This window comes from Plasmodium cynomolgi, chromosome 13 (assembly GCF_000321355.1).
Source record: "Plasmodium cynomolgi strain B DNA, chromosome 13, whole genome shotgun sequence".
NCBI lineage: Eukaryota > Apicomplexa > Aconoidasida > Haemosporida > Plasmodiidae > Plasmodium > Plasmodium cynomolgi.
The window spans coordinates 1,592,108-1,609,513 of NC_020406.1; the positions used below are offsets into that span (position 1 = coordinate 1,592,108).

The window sequence follows — 17,406 nt, forward strand, 5'->3', positions numbered from 1 at the left end:
AAAAAAAACTCTTATTTTTAATTATTTTCACGTTATTTTGCGTTTTTCTCGTAATGTTAACAACTTCCTGTAATTCATCGTGTTTGCTTGACAAAATAAACCAAAATGCATATTCTTCGCTTACCGCTATTGCTGCAACGCCTGCTATGTTAACTCTGACAGTGCGCTTATTGCCCTTGCTACTCTTTTCCTGCTTGCGCCACTATTTTGCTATGCGCTATGTTTGCTCCTTTTTAATCGCTAAACAGAAGGGAGAGAAGCATGCAAGAGGCATTACCACGTATACTCCTTAAAAAGGTCAAAAAAAAAAAAAAAAAAAAAAGGAAAGGAGCAACAAGAGGGGGCACGGTGGATGGAACAAGGAGCCTCGAAGGATAATCATTCCATAGGCTTACATATAACTGCAAGCAAAAAAATGGGATACGCAGTTCCGTAGCTTTGCAATTTGCTTGAAAAAATCAACTGCACTTTGCTTCGTTTTGGTTTCGTCATTTCGGTGTTCCCCGTACGCCATTTGTTTGCTAATTTGCCAATCTGGAAAATTGCTAGTTTGCTTCTTCCTTTTTTAAGATATTGTTGAGGAATTATAATGGGAAAAAATTGCCAGTTCGAAAAAAAAAAAAAAAAAAAAACGTCGAAAAGCGATATGCATTCATTCATATATTTGTACACGTGCGCGGCGACGGGGAATATGCCGCTGCACATGAGTTCCAAAATGAAAGTGTTAAAGAGACCGTCAAACAGATACTTAACAAATAGGCTTGAAGCGGAAGGAAAAACTCAGTGTAAGAATGCCAATGCAGTGGGAAAATCCCCCTGCAACCGTTCAAGCGCGGGAAAAGGGGAACTATATAAAACGTCGTGCCATTTGGAACACCCCACATGTTACTACAAACTTGTATACGCAAGTACGCATGTAGGATGTACTAAGTATACATGCGTGTTAAGATGGGGGGAGGGGGACACAACATCGCCTGGCTTAAATGCGTAGTTTGTTACCTCGTTCAAATTGCTTGTGTAAGTTTCGAATACACATGGAAAATAGTTTTAACGCAAACGAGAGGTGAATAGCGGTAGAACTGATGAGAAATGTCTGTTTTGGCACACCTGCGTGTCGCGAGAAAGAGGTCGTGCTTGTCGCAGCAAAGGAACCATTCCCGCGTTGAGTCCGTTCTGCGTTTTTTCAGTTAAGCGATGTTTTCCCTGTTTGCCTCTCACTTGTGCTCTACAGTGACAGTTAATTCGTCCGCGTAATAAACACATGTGTCGAAAATGTGCAAGCACAACTGGGTGTACAAAAGGAGGAGTCAAGGAGGGTACAAACCTGTGTGTACACATTGGGTGGAATGAAAAAAAAAAAAAAAAGTTGCTTAATGGGTTATACCTACTCTTTTTCCTTTCACATATGTATGCACTTATCCGTAAGAAGCTTAATCTGCCGCAACGTTTTTCCATCCTTAATTTTGCAACTATTTTCTCGTAACAGCACAAAAATGAAAAAAAAAAAAAAAAAAAAAAATAGAACTTAAGAAGAGGGTTCTTTTCCTTTATCTTATTTTAAGGTGTGATCTGAATTGTTAATGCTCGAGCCCCCCCACCCCCAATTTCGCAAACACCAAGGGGGTAAAACACGAAATCGTAGAATCATTAATGGAGGGAAGCAATAAGGAATGGAAAAAGTATGCCTTGTTAGGATTGAACGGCGGATTAACCCTAGCTTGTGCTACAAACGCATACATAGCACATTTTTGCCTTTCCCTCGTCTCTTTTGCCTTTCCCTCGTCTCCTTTACCTTTTCCTCCGTCTCTTTGGCCCTTTTAACGATATGCCTGAGGAGTAAATCCCGTTTTAAGGCAAACAATTTCACGTAAAATGATGGCGCTATTTCGTTGCAAAAAAGTATCGTAAAAATTGAAGTGACAAAAAATTACAAAAATGAAATAATTAAAAAGTGATGTGAAGGCACACTGATAAAATATTTTGTATCGGCAAATGTGCTTGGGAGCACTCTTGAAAAGTTAAAGAATGTATGAAAAGTAGGTCCTTCCCCATTCCACTGCATCATTTTTTTTGGCACGCAACATCCCTCCGTGTAAATGCGCATCATATGGTATGTCATACGAGGGCAATCAAAATTATCCATCATATCTCTCAAGTTCAACCCCCTTTTCGCCCTGTTGGCCAAGCATTCATCACTAATGCGAGCACGCAGCATAAACATACAAGTATTGCTTCGATGAGTCGAACCGCATGCTAATTCGTTTATTCCTACGCTTGCTTCACACTGTGAGGGGTTCCTTACTCGACTTAAGTGACATTTGTCGCCCACTCGCTTTACAACATTTAGGGGGAACCACGTAGATGCCCAATTTTTGTAAGCGTGAATGTACTTATACGTACATGCGTGGATGCCTTCTGATTTGCTTACACAGACGCTGTTGCGTTTTACCATTTTTGGAACACGAGAAGTCAGGCCAGCCGAGAATTAAACAATGAACGATGATAATGTAAGAACTGAACGGATGGAAAGGTGGATGGCTGCCTCGTGAAAGACGCGCAACTGTATATGCCCGCCGGTGAGGCAGTCGCGCACATGTGGGCACAGAGGGGCGTAGGGAGCCACATGGGTTCGCGTCGCAGATGTTTCGCCTATCTGTAACCTCATGTTTATCTCTAACCTCATGTTTATCTCATATCTCATGTTTATCTCTAACCTCATGTTTATTTCTTATCTCCCATTTATCTCGTATCTCCGATTTATCTTTTATTTCTTATTTATCCCTTATTTCCCCCCAACCGTAGAAGGAATTTTCCGGGAGAGACATTTACCAGCTAATAAAAAATGCCAAGGACAAAATTAAAATTGATTACAAGTTTTGGTACACGCAGCCTGTGCCTAAAATAAATGACGAGTTTAACGAATCGGTAGGGTGTCGAGCTCTTTCTGCACCACCACCCCATGTGTGTGGAACACCTTAACATACGTAGATAGTTTCCTCGTTATGCTGTTGTCATACTCCTTTTTTGCGCACCATTACTGTGTTCATAAAATTGTGTACAATATAGCTGCACAGCTGTGCAAGCCGACCCATTTGGATAACACTCTCCCCCCCCACACAACCGCCTCCCTTGCAGGTGAACGAGCCATTCATAAGTGACAACAAAGTGGAGAATGTCAGAAAAGTGAGACAATTTTTATGTACCCTTCTAAAGTTGTAGACATGGAGGGTTCTTTCCTCACCTGTATAATGGGGCGTATATCTTCTTTACAGAAAAAGATCCCATTTTTTTGTGGCTAAGAATAGCGGCATAATGTGTATATAATATATTCCCTCACTCTCTTTTTTTCTTTATTTCTCAGGATGAGTACAAACTGCCGGCAGGGTACTCCTGGTACGTGTGCGATGTGAAGGATGAAAAGGACCGGAGCGAAATTTACACGCTCTTAACAGACAATTACGTAGAAGACGACGACAATATTTTCCGGTTTAATTACTCTGCGGAGTTTTTACTATGGGCTTTAACATCTCCAAATTATTTAAAAACGTGGCACATTGGCGTAAAGTATGATGCATCGAATAAGCTAATCGGATTTATAAGTGCCATTCCGACGGATATATGCATTCATAAGAGAACGATAAAAATGGCAGAGGTCAATTTCTTATGTGTTCATAAAACGTTGAGGTCCAAAAGACTAGCTCCCGTTTTAATTAAAGAAATTACAAGGAGGATAAATTTAGAAAATATATGGCAAGCTATTTACACAGCCGGAGTTTATTTACCCAAGCCAGTAAGTGATGCAAGATATTATCACAGATCTATAAATGTAAAGAAATTAATCGAAATAGGTTTTTCTTCCTTGAACTCTAGATTAACGATGAGTAGGGCTATTAAACTGTATCGAGTTGATGATACTTTAAATTTAAAAAATATGAGATTAATGAAGAAAAAAGACATCGAAGGTGTACACAAATTGTTGGGTAGTTACTTGGAGCAGTTTAATTTATATGCTGTTTTTACGAAAGAAGAAATTGCTCACTGGTTTCTTCCAATCGATAATGTTATTTATACTTATGTAAATGAAGAGGCTGGAAAAATTAAAGACATGATTTCTTTTTATTCCTTACCCTCCCAAATTTTGGGCAATGACAAATATAGTACTTTGAATGCTGCTTACTCCTTTTACAACGTCACCACGACAACTACATTCAAACAGTTAATGCAGGATGCGATTCTCCTGGCTAAGAGGAACAACTTTGATGTGTTTAACGCGCTGGAAGTGATGCAGAATAAATCCGTCTTTGAGGACTTGAAGTTCGGCGAAGGTGACGGATCGCTCAAGTACTACCTGTACAACTGGAAGTGCGCGTCCTTCGCGCCCGCGCACGTCGGCATTGTGCTGCTCTGACGGGGAGAGCAGCGGGGTGGTGAAGCGGCGAAGTGGTGAAGAAGCGAGGTGGTGAAACGGCGAAGTGGTGAAGCAGCGGGGTGGTGAAGCTGCGAGGTGGTGAAGCGGCGAGGTGGTGAAGCGGCGAGGTGGTGAAGCGGCGAGGTGGTGAAGCGGCGAGGTGGTGAAGCGGCGAAGTGGTGAAGCAGCGAGGTACACAATAACGCGGTGCAGAATAACCTCACCGTGCCGCTGAGAAGCAACCAAAGCGCTCTGCGCACGAGGATGTTGGAGATGTCGCCAAGTGTGGGATAATTTTATGCGGCTTAACTTGAAAAGGGGTGCCCGTATCTACCTCCCCATTTCAGAAAATGTTATCTGCGCACGGGGGAGGGTACCTCTGTGGCCACAATTGAGCGTATGAAAACTCACTCGAAGGAACAAAAACAAATTACGAACATGTTAAGTTCAAAAAGGTTGTAGACGGGGTAAAGGCATAAAAGTGCACAATGAAAATAGGAAAAAAAAAAGGGGGGAAATACCTTAATGTGGGATACCTCCCTTTTATCTCATATGGTGTTTTTTTAAAAGCGATTGCTACTGGTGTGTGCAGAAGCGAGGAGGGACCGCTTTCGTTCCCTCGCCTTCTCCCTCCTCGCCATCTCCCTCTCCTTCATATGCTTCTCCCTTCATCTTCTTCTCCTCATCTTTTTTTTTTTTTTTCCTTCCAGTTACCCTTTTTTTTGTTCGTTATACTTTTTATAGAAATTTATAAGCTTGTCGGATGTTTGCGGTTTAATTTTTTTTAAGACCTTCACAAAATGCTCTTTGCTGAGACCAACCAAAGAACTTCTGGGGAAGGATCCCCTCCGCATTTGTTTTTCATTTCTGCATTTTTTCAGAGTCTCTCGTAATGCACATATGGATGCTTCTCTGCAGATATTTACAATTTCCGCACCGCTGTACTTTTTTGTATTCTTGGCCAAAAATTGGCACAGCTGTGTGAAATTATTATCATGAGGCAGGGGTTCCCTTTGGTAGTCCCCCTTCACATGACCGCTGTTGTTTGCATCCTTTGGAAAATCCCCCCCCCCTGGAAACTGTTCTTCATTTATCGTTTTGGCATTTCCCTCACCTTTTTCACATATCGAAAGATTGATCCGATTTAGCGCTTTCTCTTCGTTCTCCTGTACGGTATTCGTGGGGGTACACGAATCCGCGTTACAGTCAACATAATGTTTTTCGCTCTCCATTTGTAGTTTTTCCACAGTGCGCGTTTTGGCGGTGTCTGGGGAAGGATTCCGATGCGATTCGATTGCTCTCTCTTCTGACAGAAGGTCCCTTTTCAAGGGGGGGGAGTTCCCACCGCTGGGAAGTCCTTCCTCGTTGGTCCTCCCCAAGCAGGGACGTCTTTCCTCGTTGGTCCTCCCACCGCTGGGAAGTCCTTCCTCGTTGGTCCTCCCCACGCAGGATTTACTTGGGGAGCCATTTCCCCCCCGTCCATTTATCATATTATTAATTTTGTAAAACTTTAGAGTCTTCCTAAGAATAGATAATCTAGACTTATAATTTGGAAGAGGGACATAAATAATTCGATCGAACCTTCCCGGTCTTAACAAAGCGGGGTCGATAAGATCGGGTCGGTTGGTGGCTGCCAAAATTATTACATCGACTCGGTTGTAAATTCCGTCAATTTCGTTTAGCAGCTGACATAGAACCCTGTTCGTGACGAAATTTTGGTTCAAATTTCTGTTCACAGCGATGGAGTCAATTTCGTCAAAGAAAATTACACAGGGATTATTTTCCCGAGCTTTCTTAAATATATTTCTGATTGTCTTTTCAGATTCTCCAACATATTTAGAGAAAATTTCTGGCCCCTTAACACTGATAAAATTCATGTTTATTTCGCTAGCTATAGCTTTTGCGAACAGAGTTTTGGAACACCCTGGAGGGCCATACAGCAATATGCCCTTGGGGCTCTGTATGTTATATTTTTCATACACCTGTTTGTATTTTTTGGGGTATATTAAACACTCCTTAATGCACCTCTTCACAAATTGGTAGCCCCCTATGTCTTTGATTCTTGTCTTGGGGATATCTACGTAGAGTTCTTTCATGCCGGAGGGCTTCACATATTTTAGCCCCTTCAGCAGGTGTTTATATTTGAGAAGGTGCGCTGGTTCGCCAGGTTTGGGGGAAGGTCGACATCCCCGGTCTGCCCCATCTTGGAGTGCTCCCTGGGTTGCCTTTGCTTCCGCGTCATGTTGTCCCGGTTCTTCCGCGTTGTTTTGTCCCGATTCTTCGGCATTATTATGTCCCGGTTCTCCCGCGTCATGTTGTCCCGGTTCTTCCGCGTTATTTTGTCCCGGTACTTCTCCCTTTTTTCCCCCTTCTTCGACCCCCTCCCCGTTGTGCGAGCCTCGTAAGGTCCCCCTAAACGCCCTGCGAGACACAATACGATTTTCCCTCAAACACATGTACATGGATACATTTATTAACGCGTTGATATCCGAGCAAGTGAAGGACTGACACAAGTCTGCAATTTCTTTAATTTGCTTCGCACTTATGTTGTGATGGATTCTGTTTAGCTTCTTCTTAAAAATGGAAATTCGGTCTTTCAAGTTAGGGAGATTTATCTCGATGTCTTTGTCAAACCTTCCACTTCTCCTCAAGGCTAAATCCATTTGATTAATGTAGTTTGTTGCCCCTATCAATATGGTGTGTGTGTTCTTTTTTATTCCATCCATATTGTTAAGCAAAGTAGAAGTATACAAATTTATGTTTGCATTTTCTCTCTTCTCACAAAGAATTTCAATTTCGTCAATGAACACGATTGAGCATTTATTTTCTTCTTTGTATCTCTTGTAGCACCTTAGAAATAGTTCATTAATCTTCGATCCACTGTTGTTGTTATCGATTAGGTCGGTACTTTTTAGGATTTCCATTTCTGGCAGGACGATGTCTTCCCTAAGATGGTCATAAATTAAATGGCTACTTTCGTTGTGACAGTCCGTTTGTGCCTCTCTACATTGCTCTGCTGCTTCCTCCTTTTTTGATCTAATTAGGTGATTCATTTTGTCTTTCAACCTCATGTGTGATAATTTTCTCCTCAATTGTTGTAACTCCTCCTTGATGGCCAAAGCAATGAAGGTTTTTCCACACCCTGGAGGTCCATGTAGCAAAATGCCTCTGTTTATATCGATGTGGAATTCATCATATACATTTTTATAAATCAGTGGCAATAAAATGTAGTAATAAATTTCATCCTTAATTTTGTTGTACCCTCCTATTTTTTTTAGTCCCTTCTTTTTTCGGCTTTCTGTATTTTTTTGGTAATTTTTTTCTTTTCCCTTTTTGATCTTTTTGGCGCTGTCACGGGGGGGTGCGCCTTCGTTGGGGCCATCACTGGGCTCGTTGGGCTCATCATTGGGCTCATCAATGGGCTCTTGTTCGGTTCCGTTTCCCCCGGGGTGGGCACCTCTTACGTTGTCATCACTTCTGTCATCCCTGCTTGCATCGCCGCGGTCACCCCTGCTTGCACTGCTTGCACTCTCCGACCGAACCGCGGCCGCCCTCTCCACGACAATCTTGCTACCCTGACTCACATAGGGGACGCGGAAATCCTTACCGAGCGGAGCCACATCCCAGTGTTGCTTCTCTTTCATTTGGACAACCAACTCTGTGACGGTCAAGCGCGTATGCACACCCAGCACACAAATTTTGAGGCAGTTTCCTGGAAACAAGCAAGTATTTAACAAGGACAGATTTATGTACCTCTCCATGTTCTTACTTTTTAGATTATTCCAAAAGGTCTGCAACATATAGCTACTATGATCATCATGGTAATACTCCTTCAAATTTTCATACGGTTCGTTAATTATTTCCTGCACTCCAAGTTTTATTTGTTTGATGGGGGTGTACAGCTCCGCCTTCCTCATTTCAACGCGCACGTTGTGGTGCTGTTTGTGAGATTGCCGTTTGTGAGGTTGCTGCTTGTGAGATTGCCGTTTGTGAGGTTGCCGTTTGTGAGGTTGCTGCTTGTGAGATTGCTTCTTGCTCCCAGGTTTGCTTCCCCCGCCGGCATGCTCGTTTTCGTCACCATCATCATCCTCCTCCTCACTTTCGCTCGACACGCCAATGTTCAAACTGCTCAACAAAAATGCATTCGCAAAGACGTCATTCCACTTTGTCTGTTTTTTCAAATTCAATTCAGAACACCCCTTCACGCAGCAGCAGACATATGCCTTCCTTCCTCCCTTGGTACGGCACATAACAACGTTGTCATTTTCATTTAGCTTTAACTGTTTAAGGAGCTCGCGCGAGCAGTGCAGGTTGAAATTACTTGCTATGTTTACCCTTTCTTCTTCCTCATCGTGCGGGAAAAAATTCAGGTTCACATGATGGGTGTCCATCAGGAGGGGCATTCCCAGCTCCGCCTTTGCCTCGGCCTTGGCCTTTACTTATGTTTGAGTGTAGCTCCCCCGTTTTGTCTCAAACCGGTCGGTCTGTTTCTCTGCGTGGGAGCAGCACATACCGTCGGGCGTTGCTTCGGACAGGGCGGGTGCTTACCTTAACCAGTAAGCATAAGCGCATGAGCGCGTCGCGTACGTAGCTAATGCACCCCTTGGCTAGTGACACTCGGACTTGGCTTGTGATTTTGAGCAGCTTGAAGGACTCACCCTAATTACTCCGCTTTCAACAAATTTACTACTCTGATGCGTTACATGTGTTCCGCTGTATCTTATGTAAAAGCTACACGATTTGAGAAGGGAATAGAATGAGTTTCCCCTAACGAGCAATAGGCAAAAAAGTAAAAATGAGCACAAAATGGCGCAGTTATTTCTTAAAAGCACGGCAAAAAAAAAAATAGGCTGGTAATAATTCCCGCTCCCAAGGGCGTGTTGGAGAGGCTCCTTCGTACATCTAACAGGTGTTTCTCTCGTTACCATCACGTCGGTTGCTTTTATATTTTTTTTTTTTTTGCCCCTACATTTCTCGCACTGCTTCTCAGCACGTATGAATGATTACCCCCTGTGGGAACAAATAAAAAAGCGGAGCATACCGTAATTAGTACAAAAAAAAAAAAAAATTTTCTTTTGATGCAAAAAGTAGGAAGAAGGAAAAGAGGGTAACCATAGTGGTCAAAATTACGAAAATAGAACAAAAACGGCTAACCGGATTTGAAGAGGTGCCAACCGGAATTGATTCCAAAGTAAGTAGTCTTTGAAAGGCTAACCAGCTTCTACCCCCCACTGGATGCTACACAAACAAACGTGTACATAAGGAGATACAAAATGCTTGTCAGTATAACCCTTCTTGGGTCTCTGCATAGTGCGAAAGGCAAAACGTGGGAGTGAGAATACCATGAACAGTTTTGTCCGAGATAAGAGGTGAAAAAAAAAAAAAAAAGTACCAACAGAGATTATCACTTTGGGAGTAAAGATCAATCGGCAAGATAGGGACTTGAAAGGCTCAGTTCTGCATCATATACTTGTATAGGTACCGCGCATATGTGCGTCTACTCAATTTTGTACGATAAACTGATCCGTCTCCTTCCAACTACCAACACTGCGAACCTGTTTGTGTATCCCCTTTAAGTCTACCCCATCATGATGAACCAAGGGGCATTTAAGGAGGTCAACAAAATCAGAAGCGAAAGTGACGATGGAGAGAGCAGCGATGAGAAAAGCGGAATCGATGACGCCAAGTCGTCCGTGTTTGTCAAGTCGAACAAAATTCCCGAGAACACAGATGTGGTGAAAGGAATTAATTTCGAAAAAGAAGTGAATATGCACGAGTTTGTAAACCAGTACAAGTACATGGGGTTTCAGGCCACCAACTTGGGCATAGGGATTGACGAGGTGAACAAAATGATTCATTTTAAATATGCAGAGGGGGGAGAAGGGACGCAGGATGACCAGGATGGGGACAACGATGGCGAGCGTCAAGCGTTGCCAAAAAAGAAGAAATGCCTAATATGGCTATCCTTCACCTCAAACATGATATCTAGTGGCCTGCGTGAAATATTTGTGTATCTCGCAAAGAAGAAATTCATAGACGTGGTTGTGACAACGGCTGGGGGAGTGGAGGAAGATATTATCAAGTGCTTCTCCAAAACGTATTTGGGCGATTTTAACCTTAACGGGAAAAAATTAAGGAAAAAGGGGTGGAACAGAATAGGCAACTTAATTGTCCCTAATGATAATTACTGCAAATTTGAGGACTGGCTCCAGCCTCTACTGAATAAAATGTTGCACGAACAGAATAGAAAAAATGAAGAGCTCTTTTTAAAGAAGTTGGAGAAGCGGAGGAGACGAAGAGAGAGAGAAGCAAAAACGGCGCCGTCCCCCCCGTGTGCACCATCGTCAAGTATACCGTTGCCGCCTTCACCATCGCCGCCTTCACCATCGCCGCCTTCACCATCGCCGCCTTCCAACCCCCCTTGTGACAGCTCCGATGAAGACGAATCTGACATGTTCTACTTGAGCCCCTCCGAGTTCATAAACAAGCTGGGGGAGGAAATAAATGATGAAAGTTCCCTCATATATTGGTGCCATAAAAATGACATCCCTGTATTCTGCCCCGGATTAACAGATGGCTCCCTGGGGGATAATTTATTTTTTCACAACTATGGGAAAAAAATAAAAAATAATCTGATTTTAGACATTGTAAAGGATATTAAGAAGATTAACTCCTTGGCGCTAAATTGTAAGAAGTCTGGGATTATCATTTTGGGGGGGGGGTTACCGAAACATCATGTTTGTAACGCCAATTTGATGAGAAACGGAGCCGATTTTGCAGTGTATGTAAACACGGCTAATGAGTACGACGGAAGCGATAGTGGCGCAAATACTACGGAAGCTTTATCGTGGGGGAAGATTAAGGCGGGTCACACGAACAACCATGTTAAAGTTTTTGGCGATGCCACGATTTTGTTTCCCTTGATGGTTCTCAACACTTTCTACTTGCACGATCGACGGGGGAAGCAGCGAGAGGGGGAGGTGCACCTCAGGTGAGGCGGAAACTCCTATGGGTACACAATAGTGCAGAACATGTATGTGAGGAGAAAAAATTGCAAAATAGGCAAATAAAAAGTTACGTTAAAAAAAGGGGCGACCTGAGCTGAAACTTTGCATTCCGCAATTTTGGCGAAATTTAAAAGGGCTAGTAGAATAGTGCAGCGTCGTGGGGTTGCCTTACACGGTTGCGCAGTTTTTCTGCTTCCCCTTTTTCTGCTTCCCGCTTTTCCTTTTTTTTTGTGCGCACCCTTTCTGTTCCCCTTTTAAACCCCACTTAGCGCTTGGCGACACCTGGGGATACATCGCTGTTGCATATACGATTTGTATTAAACTGCTTATTCGTGTAAGTTTTCCTTAATTAAAGCACAAATTTGTGGTCATATAAAAATGTATTTAAAAAAAAAAAAAGAGTTGTGTGAATCGAGGCCTGGTGTGCATGTATATGCATACACTCGTTATGGAGTGACAAATAGAATTTTCTGCTTAGGTATGTCTATTTTTGCGTGCACTCCTCTACCCCCCAAGGCTGGCGTGTGAATGGGTGGGTCATTGAATGGGTGAGTCATTGAATGGGTGAGTCATTGAATGGGTGAATCAGTGAATGGGTGAATTAGTGAATGTTCGAATGCGTAAATATGTGCGTGCGTCTCCTGCTCAAGTATGCTGGGGCGGGCGCCCTCGCGGAGGGACGCCCCTGTAGACACAGGGGCGGCATAAGCATACATAATTTTACGAGCACATGAGCACACACCCCGCCCCATCTGCGCGCAAAAAAATAAAAAATAACAAACTGATTTTTAAAAAAAAATGGAATATGCTAAAACAAGTGCACTTAGAAAATCACCAAAAATTTAATCTTTAAACAAATACGTTTCAAAAATGAAAATAAAGATCATAATATTATTTTGGGGAATGTCAAACTAAATAGGATTCAAATGGAAACTTGGCAGAGCAAATGGGGGGGGGGGTTGCTTGTATGCATGGACGAAGGTTTTTACATGCTCCCGGGTGTGTGGGGGGGGCCACCGGGCAACATAAAACATATAGGGCCAAAATGACATCATGAAAAAGAAAATGGGTGTGTAAAAGCACAGCTGCATAAACGCGTATCATATAAATATATAAGATAAAATTAACGTGTTTCAAATAGAGGGAATAAATTAAGCGCTTCGATCCCCGCAGGCATGTGTCGCGTGTAGACATTTTCGCAGATGGGCAAGAGGCGCGCTCTTTAAAAATGCATGACATAAAAACTTTGATCTGGTGAGGAGCCTATGATACATTAATTGCTGCTAACTGGTGGGGGGGACGTTCGTCGTTGCCTAATTACGCTGCGTTTGAGTGTTCGTCATTACACGTGGGGATATACGTCCCTTTTGGTGTGCCCACTTGGTGGCCCATTTGGCATGCCGGCACTTGCGCCCTAACGCAGATGCTTCCCTTGCTCGCTTAAAAGCACTTCCTGTGAACGATGCTAGGCCCAGCTTCCTCGTACTCCTCCTTGGTTATCCACATCTGCTGAAAGGTGGACAATGACGATAAAATGGACCCTCCTATCCACACGGAGTACTTCCTCTCAGGTGGTGCAATAACTTTAATTTTCATGGAAGACGGAGCTAAGTTGGTCATTTCTTTCGTCAATCTTTCCCCAATATTATTATACATAGTAGTGCCACCACTTAGAACAATATTACTGTACAATTCTTTTCTTATGTCAATGTCACATTTCATTATACTTTGGTAAGCTGTGATGTGTAGTCCTGGACATTCTCTTCCTATTAACGTTGGATTAAATAATGCTTCTGGGCATCTGAACCTTTCGCTACCTACGGTTATTAAATTTCCATCGGGCAATTCATATATTTCTTCTATCTGGTCGGAATGTTCCTCTGATTTTTTTAATTCTTCATCATAATCTAGTGCAATATAACATAGTTTTTCCTTTATGTCTCGAACGATTTCTCTTTCTGCCGTTGTTGTGAATGTGTGTCCCCTTTCTGTGAACAGCTTCATCATGTGGTAGGTCAAATCTCTCCCCGCCATGTCGACTCTGTTGATTGCGTGCGGAAGCACATAGCCCTCGTAAATTGGAACGGTGTGGCTCACTCCGTCGCCGCTGTCCAGCACGATTCCTGCGGTGATGGGCGGTGTTAAGCGGTGATGCGCGGTGGTGGGCGGTGTTAAGCGGTGGTGGGCGGTGTTAAGCGGTGGTGGGCGGTGTTAAGCGCTGATGGGCGGTGTTAAGCGGTGATGGGCAGTGATGAACGGGGTTGAGGGAGTAATAAATGGGGGAGACACGTGCACAATCGCCCGCAACCCTGCTACGGCCACGCCTTACCCGTTGTCCTTCCAGAAGCGTACAGGGACAAAATGGCCTGAATGCTGACATACATAGCCGGTACGTCAAAGGACTCAAACATAATTTGCGTCATGCGCTCTCTATTCGTCTTCGGGTTCAAAGGTGCTTCTGTCAGCAGGACTGGATGCTCTTCAGGAGAAACTCTTAACTCGTTATAAAATGTATGGTGCCATATTTTCTCCATGTCGTCCCAGTTGGTTACTATTCCATGTTCAATTGGGTACTTTAGGGTTAGTATTCCTCTCTTGTTTTGTGCTTCATCGCCTACGTAGCATTCTTTCTGTTCCATGCCTACCATTATATTTGGCATTTTGGGTCTTCCCACAATTGATGGAAATACACACTTAGGTGCATCGTCACCTGCCAATCCGGACTTCACCATTCCACTTCCATTGTCAACTACTAGGGCTACGGCTTCTTCTGACATCTGCCACAGGGGGAAATAATTGGGAGGGGTTAGAAATGGTTGGGCAGACGAATATTCCGCGTAGAGGCTGGGGGTCTACCTACGGGCACATCTGTATGTACATCTACAGGCCCATCTATAAGTTCACATATAGGCCTTCTTCCCACTTCTACTCCCCTCAGCTGCACCACGTTATCTACTGCGGAAACAATGTAGAAGCAATTTACCCACTGGGAGCATACGCAGAGGGGAAAGAAGAAAGTGGTGCTTTATATGCCTTACCGTTTTGAGTTTACTTTGGGGCGAAATTGTTTAGGCTCTTGCGGGTTATTCTTCTATGAAGTATGATTGCCTAGAAATGTAGAATAGGGAAGTGAGGTAAATTGGGATGGCTTTCCATATGTGCACGTTTTTGCTCATCTGACAATGCAAGGCGCGGGCATATAAGCATGTGCCTTTATAATGATACACCCCTTTGCTTATATGCCCCTATGCATACACGTGCCTACACGCACAAGTACCTTTGTACATATGCTATAACACCTATACGCATGTACACCTTTTACATATGCATATTTAAACTAGAAAATGATTTAAAAATTTTATTTATCATTTTTCACTGGCTCTTTTTGCATGAATATAATTTTTTTTTTTTTATTTTCTATCCTCCCACCGTTTTACTTTTTTATTCCTATGTACTTTGTTTCGGCTACCTATGGCAGAAATAGGGGGATGTCACTCCGTGGTGCTGTTATGTATATTTGTACGTTTGTGTTTGTGCTTCTTTTCTTTTTTATTAAGCTATTCAGGCGAAAAAATCACGCTGATTTATGTAAATCGCGAGTTTTCGCGGCATGTGCATGTATGGAAGCGCACATGTGCGTGGGCAGAACGCGTGTACGTGGGCAGTAGGCGTGTAGTTATGCATGTAGAAACGCACCCTTATGTGTTATGTATGTATTATTTGCGTATGCATATATTTTCTGCAGTCCACTCCTTCTTACAGCTCACACAGTTTGTTAAAACCGCTTCCCCCAGGAGGTGAATAATATTTTTAAGTACCAAAAGCCGTCATAGAACCCCCAAATGTGAATTTTTAAAAAGCTTAACAGAGAAGAAGTTGATTCTTATTTTCTCAAAGTGGGAATATCTCCTTACGCGTTGAGATAAGTAAAATGTATTTTTTTTTTTTTTTAAACACTCGCAACATCGTGTATGTATTGGCTGAGGAGATGCGTATGCACTATTTTTTTGCGCTATTTTTTTGAGCTCTTTTTTTGCGCCGTTTTTTTGCGCTACTTTTTTGTACTGTTTTTTTGCGCTACTTTTTTGTACTATTTTTTTGCGCTGTTTCTTTGCGCTTTTTTTTTTTTTTTTTTTTTCAAATGCGAAAGGTGAATAATAAAAAAATGATTGTTCAATAGCGTGATCAAATTTACAGACCGTGTAGGGACAGTATAGAAGAGGCACTTCTTGTGAATGGACAAGGCATAGGAAAAATGCGTTGGGGGGGGAAATTTGCGGGAATGTGCTATGATCGCATAGGTACGTAAAAAAAAGGTGATAGGAGTAATGTAAACTTTTTCACACGTGGAGCATACTACGCACATGTGAGAAGGAACGCCAAAGGGTCATTTTGGAAAAAAAGGGGAAACACACGCAGATATTATATGTACACGCACCAACTGCTGCAGTTTCATGTCACTTTCGAATAAACTGGGAGTCAGAAATCATGTGTGTAGAGAAAAATTTATGGATGGCGTGAAAATGTTTAAATGGAATTTTTGTGATATAGCCCCAGCGGTGTATATAGAATATGCCATATTGTTTAAAGCTGCGGAAGACAAATTAAAAGTGCCGCCATTAAATGGTAATATATTTTTTTATTTTTTTCCCAAAAGGGTTAATCATTTTGTTAGTGCTCAAATGGGTAAAAGGTATGAGCATAAGAGCGTACGTATGCGATGGCCCCCATATGTGTCAGTTTTACTGCTATTTCACAGGTGTACATAAAAAATGAGCGTTTTTAGGCAGAGCACCTACCGATCCGTTCACACCGAATTGGCATACCCCCACGTAGATGTTGCCCCTAAGTATATTTATGTATGTGTGCATGCACGGGTTATAAACACAAATGCGACGACGCGAACACATCACGCACGTGCTACATGGGGCTAATCAATCCACGTTTTGCACCTCTTTCTGTTACGCGATGTTATGCGGTTTCACTTTTCCTCCTTTTCCGATGTTTAAAAAAAGCACAGTAGTGTTACCACTCTCAGCGCGAAACACTCCCCATTGGCGTGCCCTTATACATAAGGACCACTCTTCTGCTTCACTTACCCAACAGACCAACATGGTGAAAACCCTTCGCACAATTCCGTCCTGCGTGAGGTTGTTCCCCTTCACCATTTTGTGAATTCTACTTGCTTAATTTAAAAAAAAAAAAGGATTTAAAAATTTTTGTTTTTTTTTTCATTTTTAAGATGCTCAGTGTGTAGCAGTTCAGCAGTTAGCAAACAAACACTGCATAGTTCACTCTCCCTTTTTTGCTGTTACACTTTGGAGCTTTTATATCACATGCGAAATGTGAACAATTGAAAAGTTTCCTTTCAATAAGACGTTTGGCCTCTCTTAAAAATTCAAAAAAAAAAAAAAAAAAAATGAACATCACAACGAGCCTCATATGTGGGTAAAATATGTTCCATTTTTAGGCTCCACGAAAAATAGCATTTTTTTGAGAGGCTCCTCGCACACCCATTTTTAATCCAACAAAATGGTGACCAAAAAGGGGGGAAATGATTGGAAGGTGAAATGTGTCATAAGCCCATATTTCCCATTGGGGGATGTTTGGAAGGGCTTCTCACGCGGAAGGCACTGCACAATTGTACACTTTTGTTTGTCTGTTTCTTCGTTTGATTGATCTATATCGGTATGCTGCAAATTTTTGGATGGGTTGATTTGCTCATCGTTTATGCTCAGCTCATCCCGCATCCCGATTGACCCCTTCAACGTGCTAAATGTGACACCCAACTAATTTGCTCTGAATATGGCCACAGTAAGGTATAACAACTCTCGGCAGTAAAATAATTCAGGCAATTCCATTTTCCTCAAGTGCACAAAGGTACATAAGCAGAACTGCGCTTCGGTTTAACCTAGCACGTAATGCACAACATATTTCCATTGTAAAAAGGGGGTTGAGCTTCCTAATAAAATGCCAAAGAAAGGTAAAAAA

General features: G+C 42.5%; 4 protein-coding genes across 4 annotated transcripts; 2 read left to right on the top strand and 2 right to left on the bottom strand.

The window, feature by feature from the left end:
• Positions 1-2,802: 2,802 nt before the first annotated feature.
• On the top strand, positions 2,803-3,964 carry PCYB_134390 (N-myristoyltransferase; the record flags this gene model as incomplete). Its single annotated transcript, XM_004224464.1, has 3 exons — positions 2,803-2,925; positions 3,136-3,183; positions 3,362-3,964. Coding segments are annotated over 3 exons (774 nt in total), but the record flags the coding sequence as incomplete, so codon positions are not given.
• A 1,158-nt stretch (positions 3,965-5,122) lies between these two features.
• PCYB_134400 (AAA family ATPase) lies at positions 5,123-8,799 on the bottom strand (the record flags this gene model as incomplete). Its single annotated transcript, XM_004224465.1, has 1 exon — positions 5,123-8,799. A coding segment is annotated over one exon (3,677 nt), but the record flags the coding sequence as incomplete, so codon positions are not given.
• A 1,197-nt stretch (positions 8,800-9,996) lies between these two features.
• PCYB_134410 (deoxyhypusine synthase) lies at positions 9,997-11,403 on the top strand (the record flags this gene model as incomplete). The annotated part of the gene is made up of 2 exons (XM_004224466.1): positions 9,997-10,682; positions 10,839-11,403. The coding sequence occupies 2 exons, from the start codon at positions 9,997-9,999 to the stop codon at positions 11,401-11,403; spliced, it is 1,251 nt and encodes a 416-aa protein (XP_004224514.1).
• Positions 11,404-12,855: 1,452 nt separating this feature from the next.
• PCYB_134420 (actin II) lies at positions 12,856-14,192 on the bottom strand (the record flags this gene model as incomplete). The annotated part of the gene is made up of 2 exons (XM_004224467.1): positions 12,856-13,538; positions 13,745-14,192. 2 exons carry the CDS (start codon positions 14,190-14,192, stop codon positions 12,856-12,858), a joined length of 1,131 nt encoding a protein of 376 aa, XP_004224515.1.
• Positions 14,193-17,406: the final 3,214 nt, after the last annotated feature.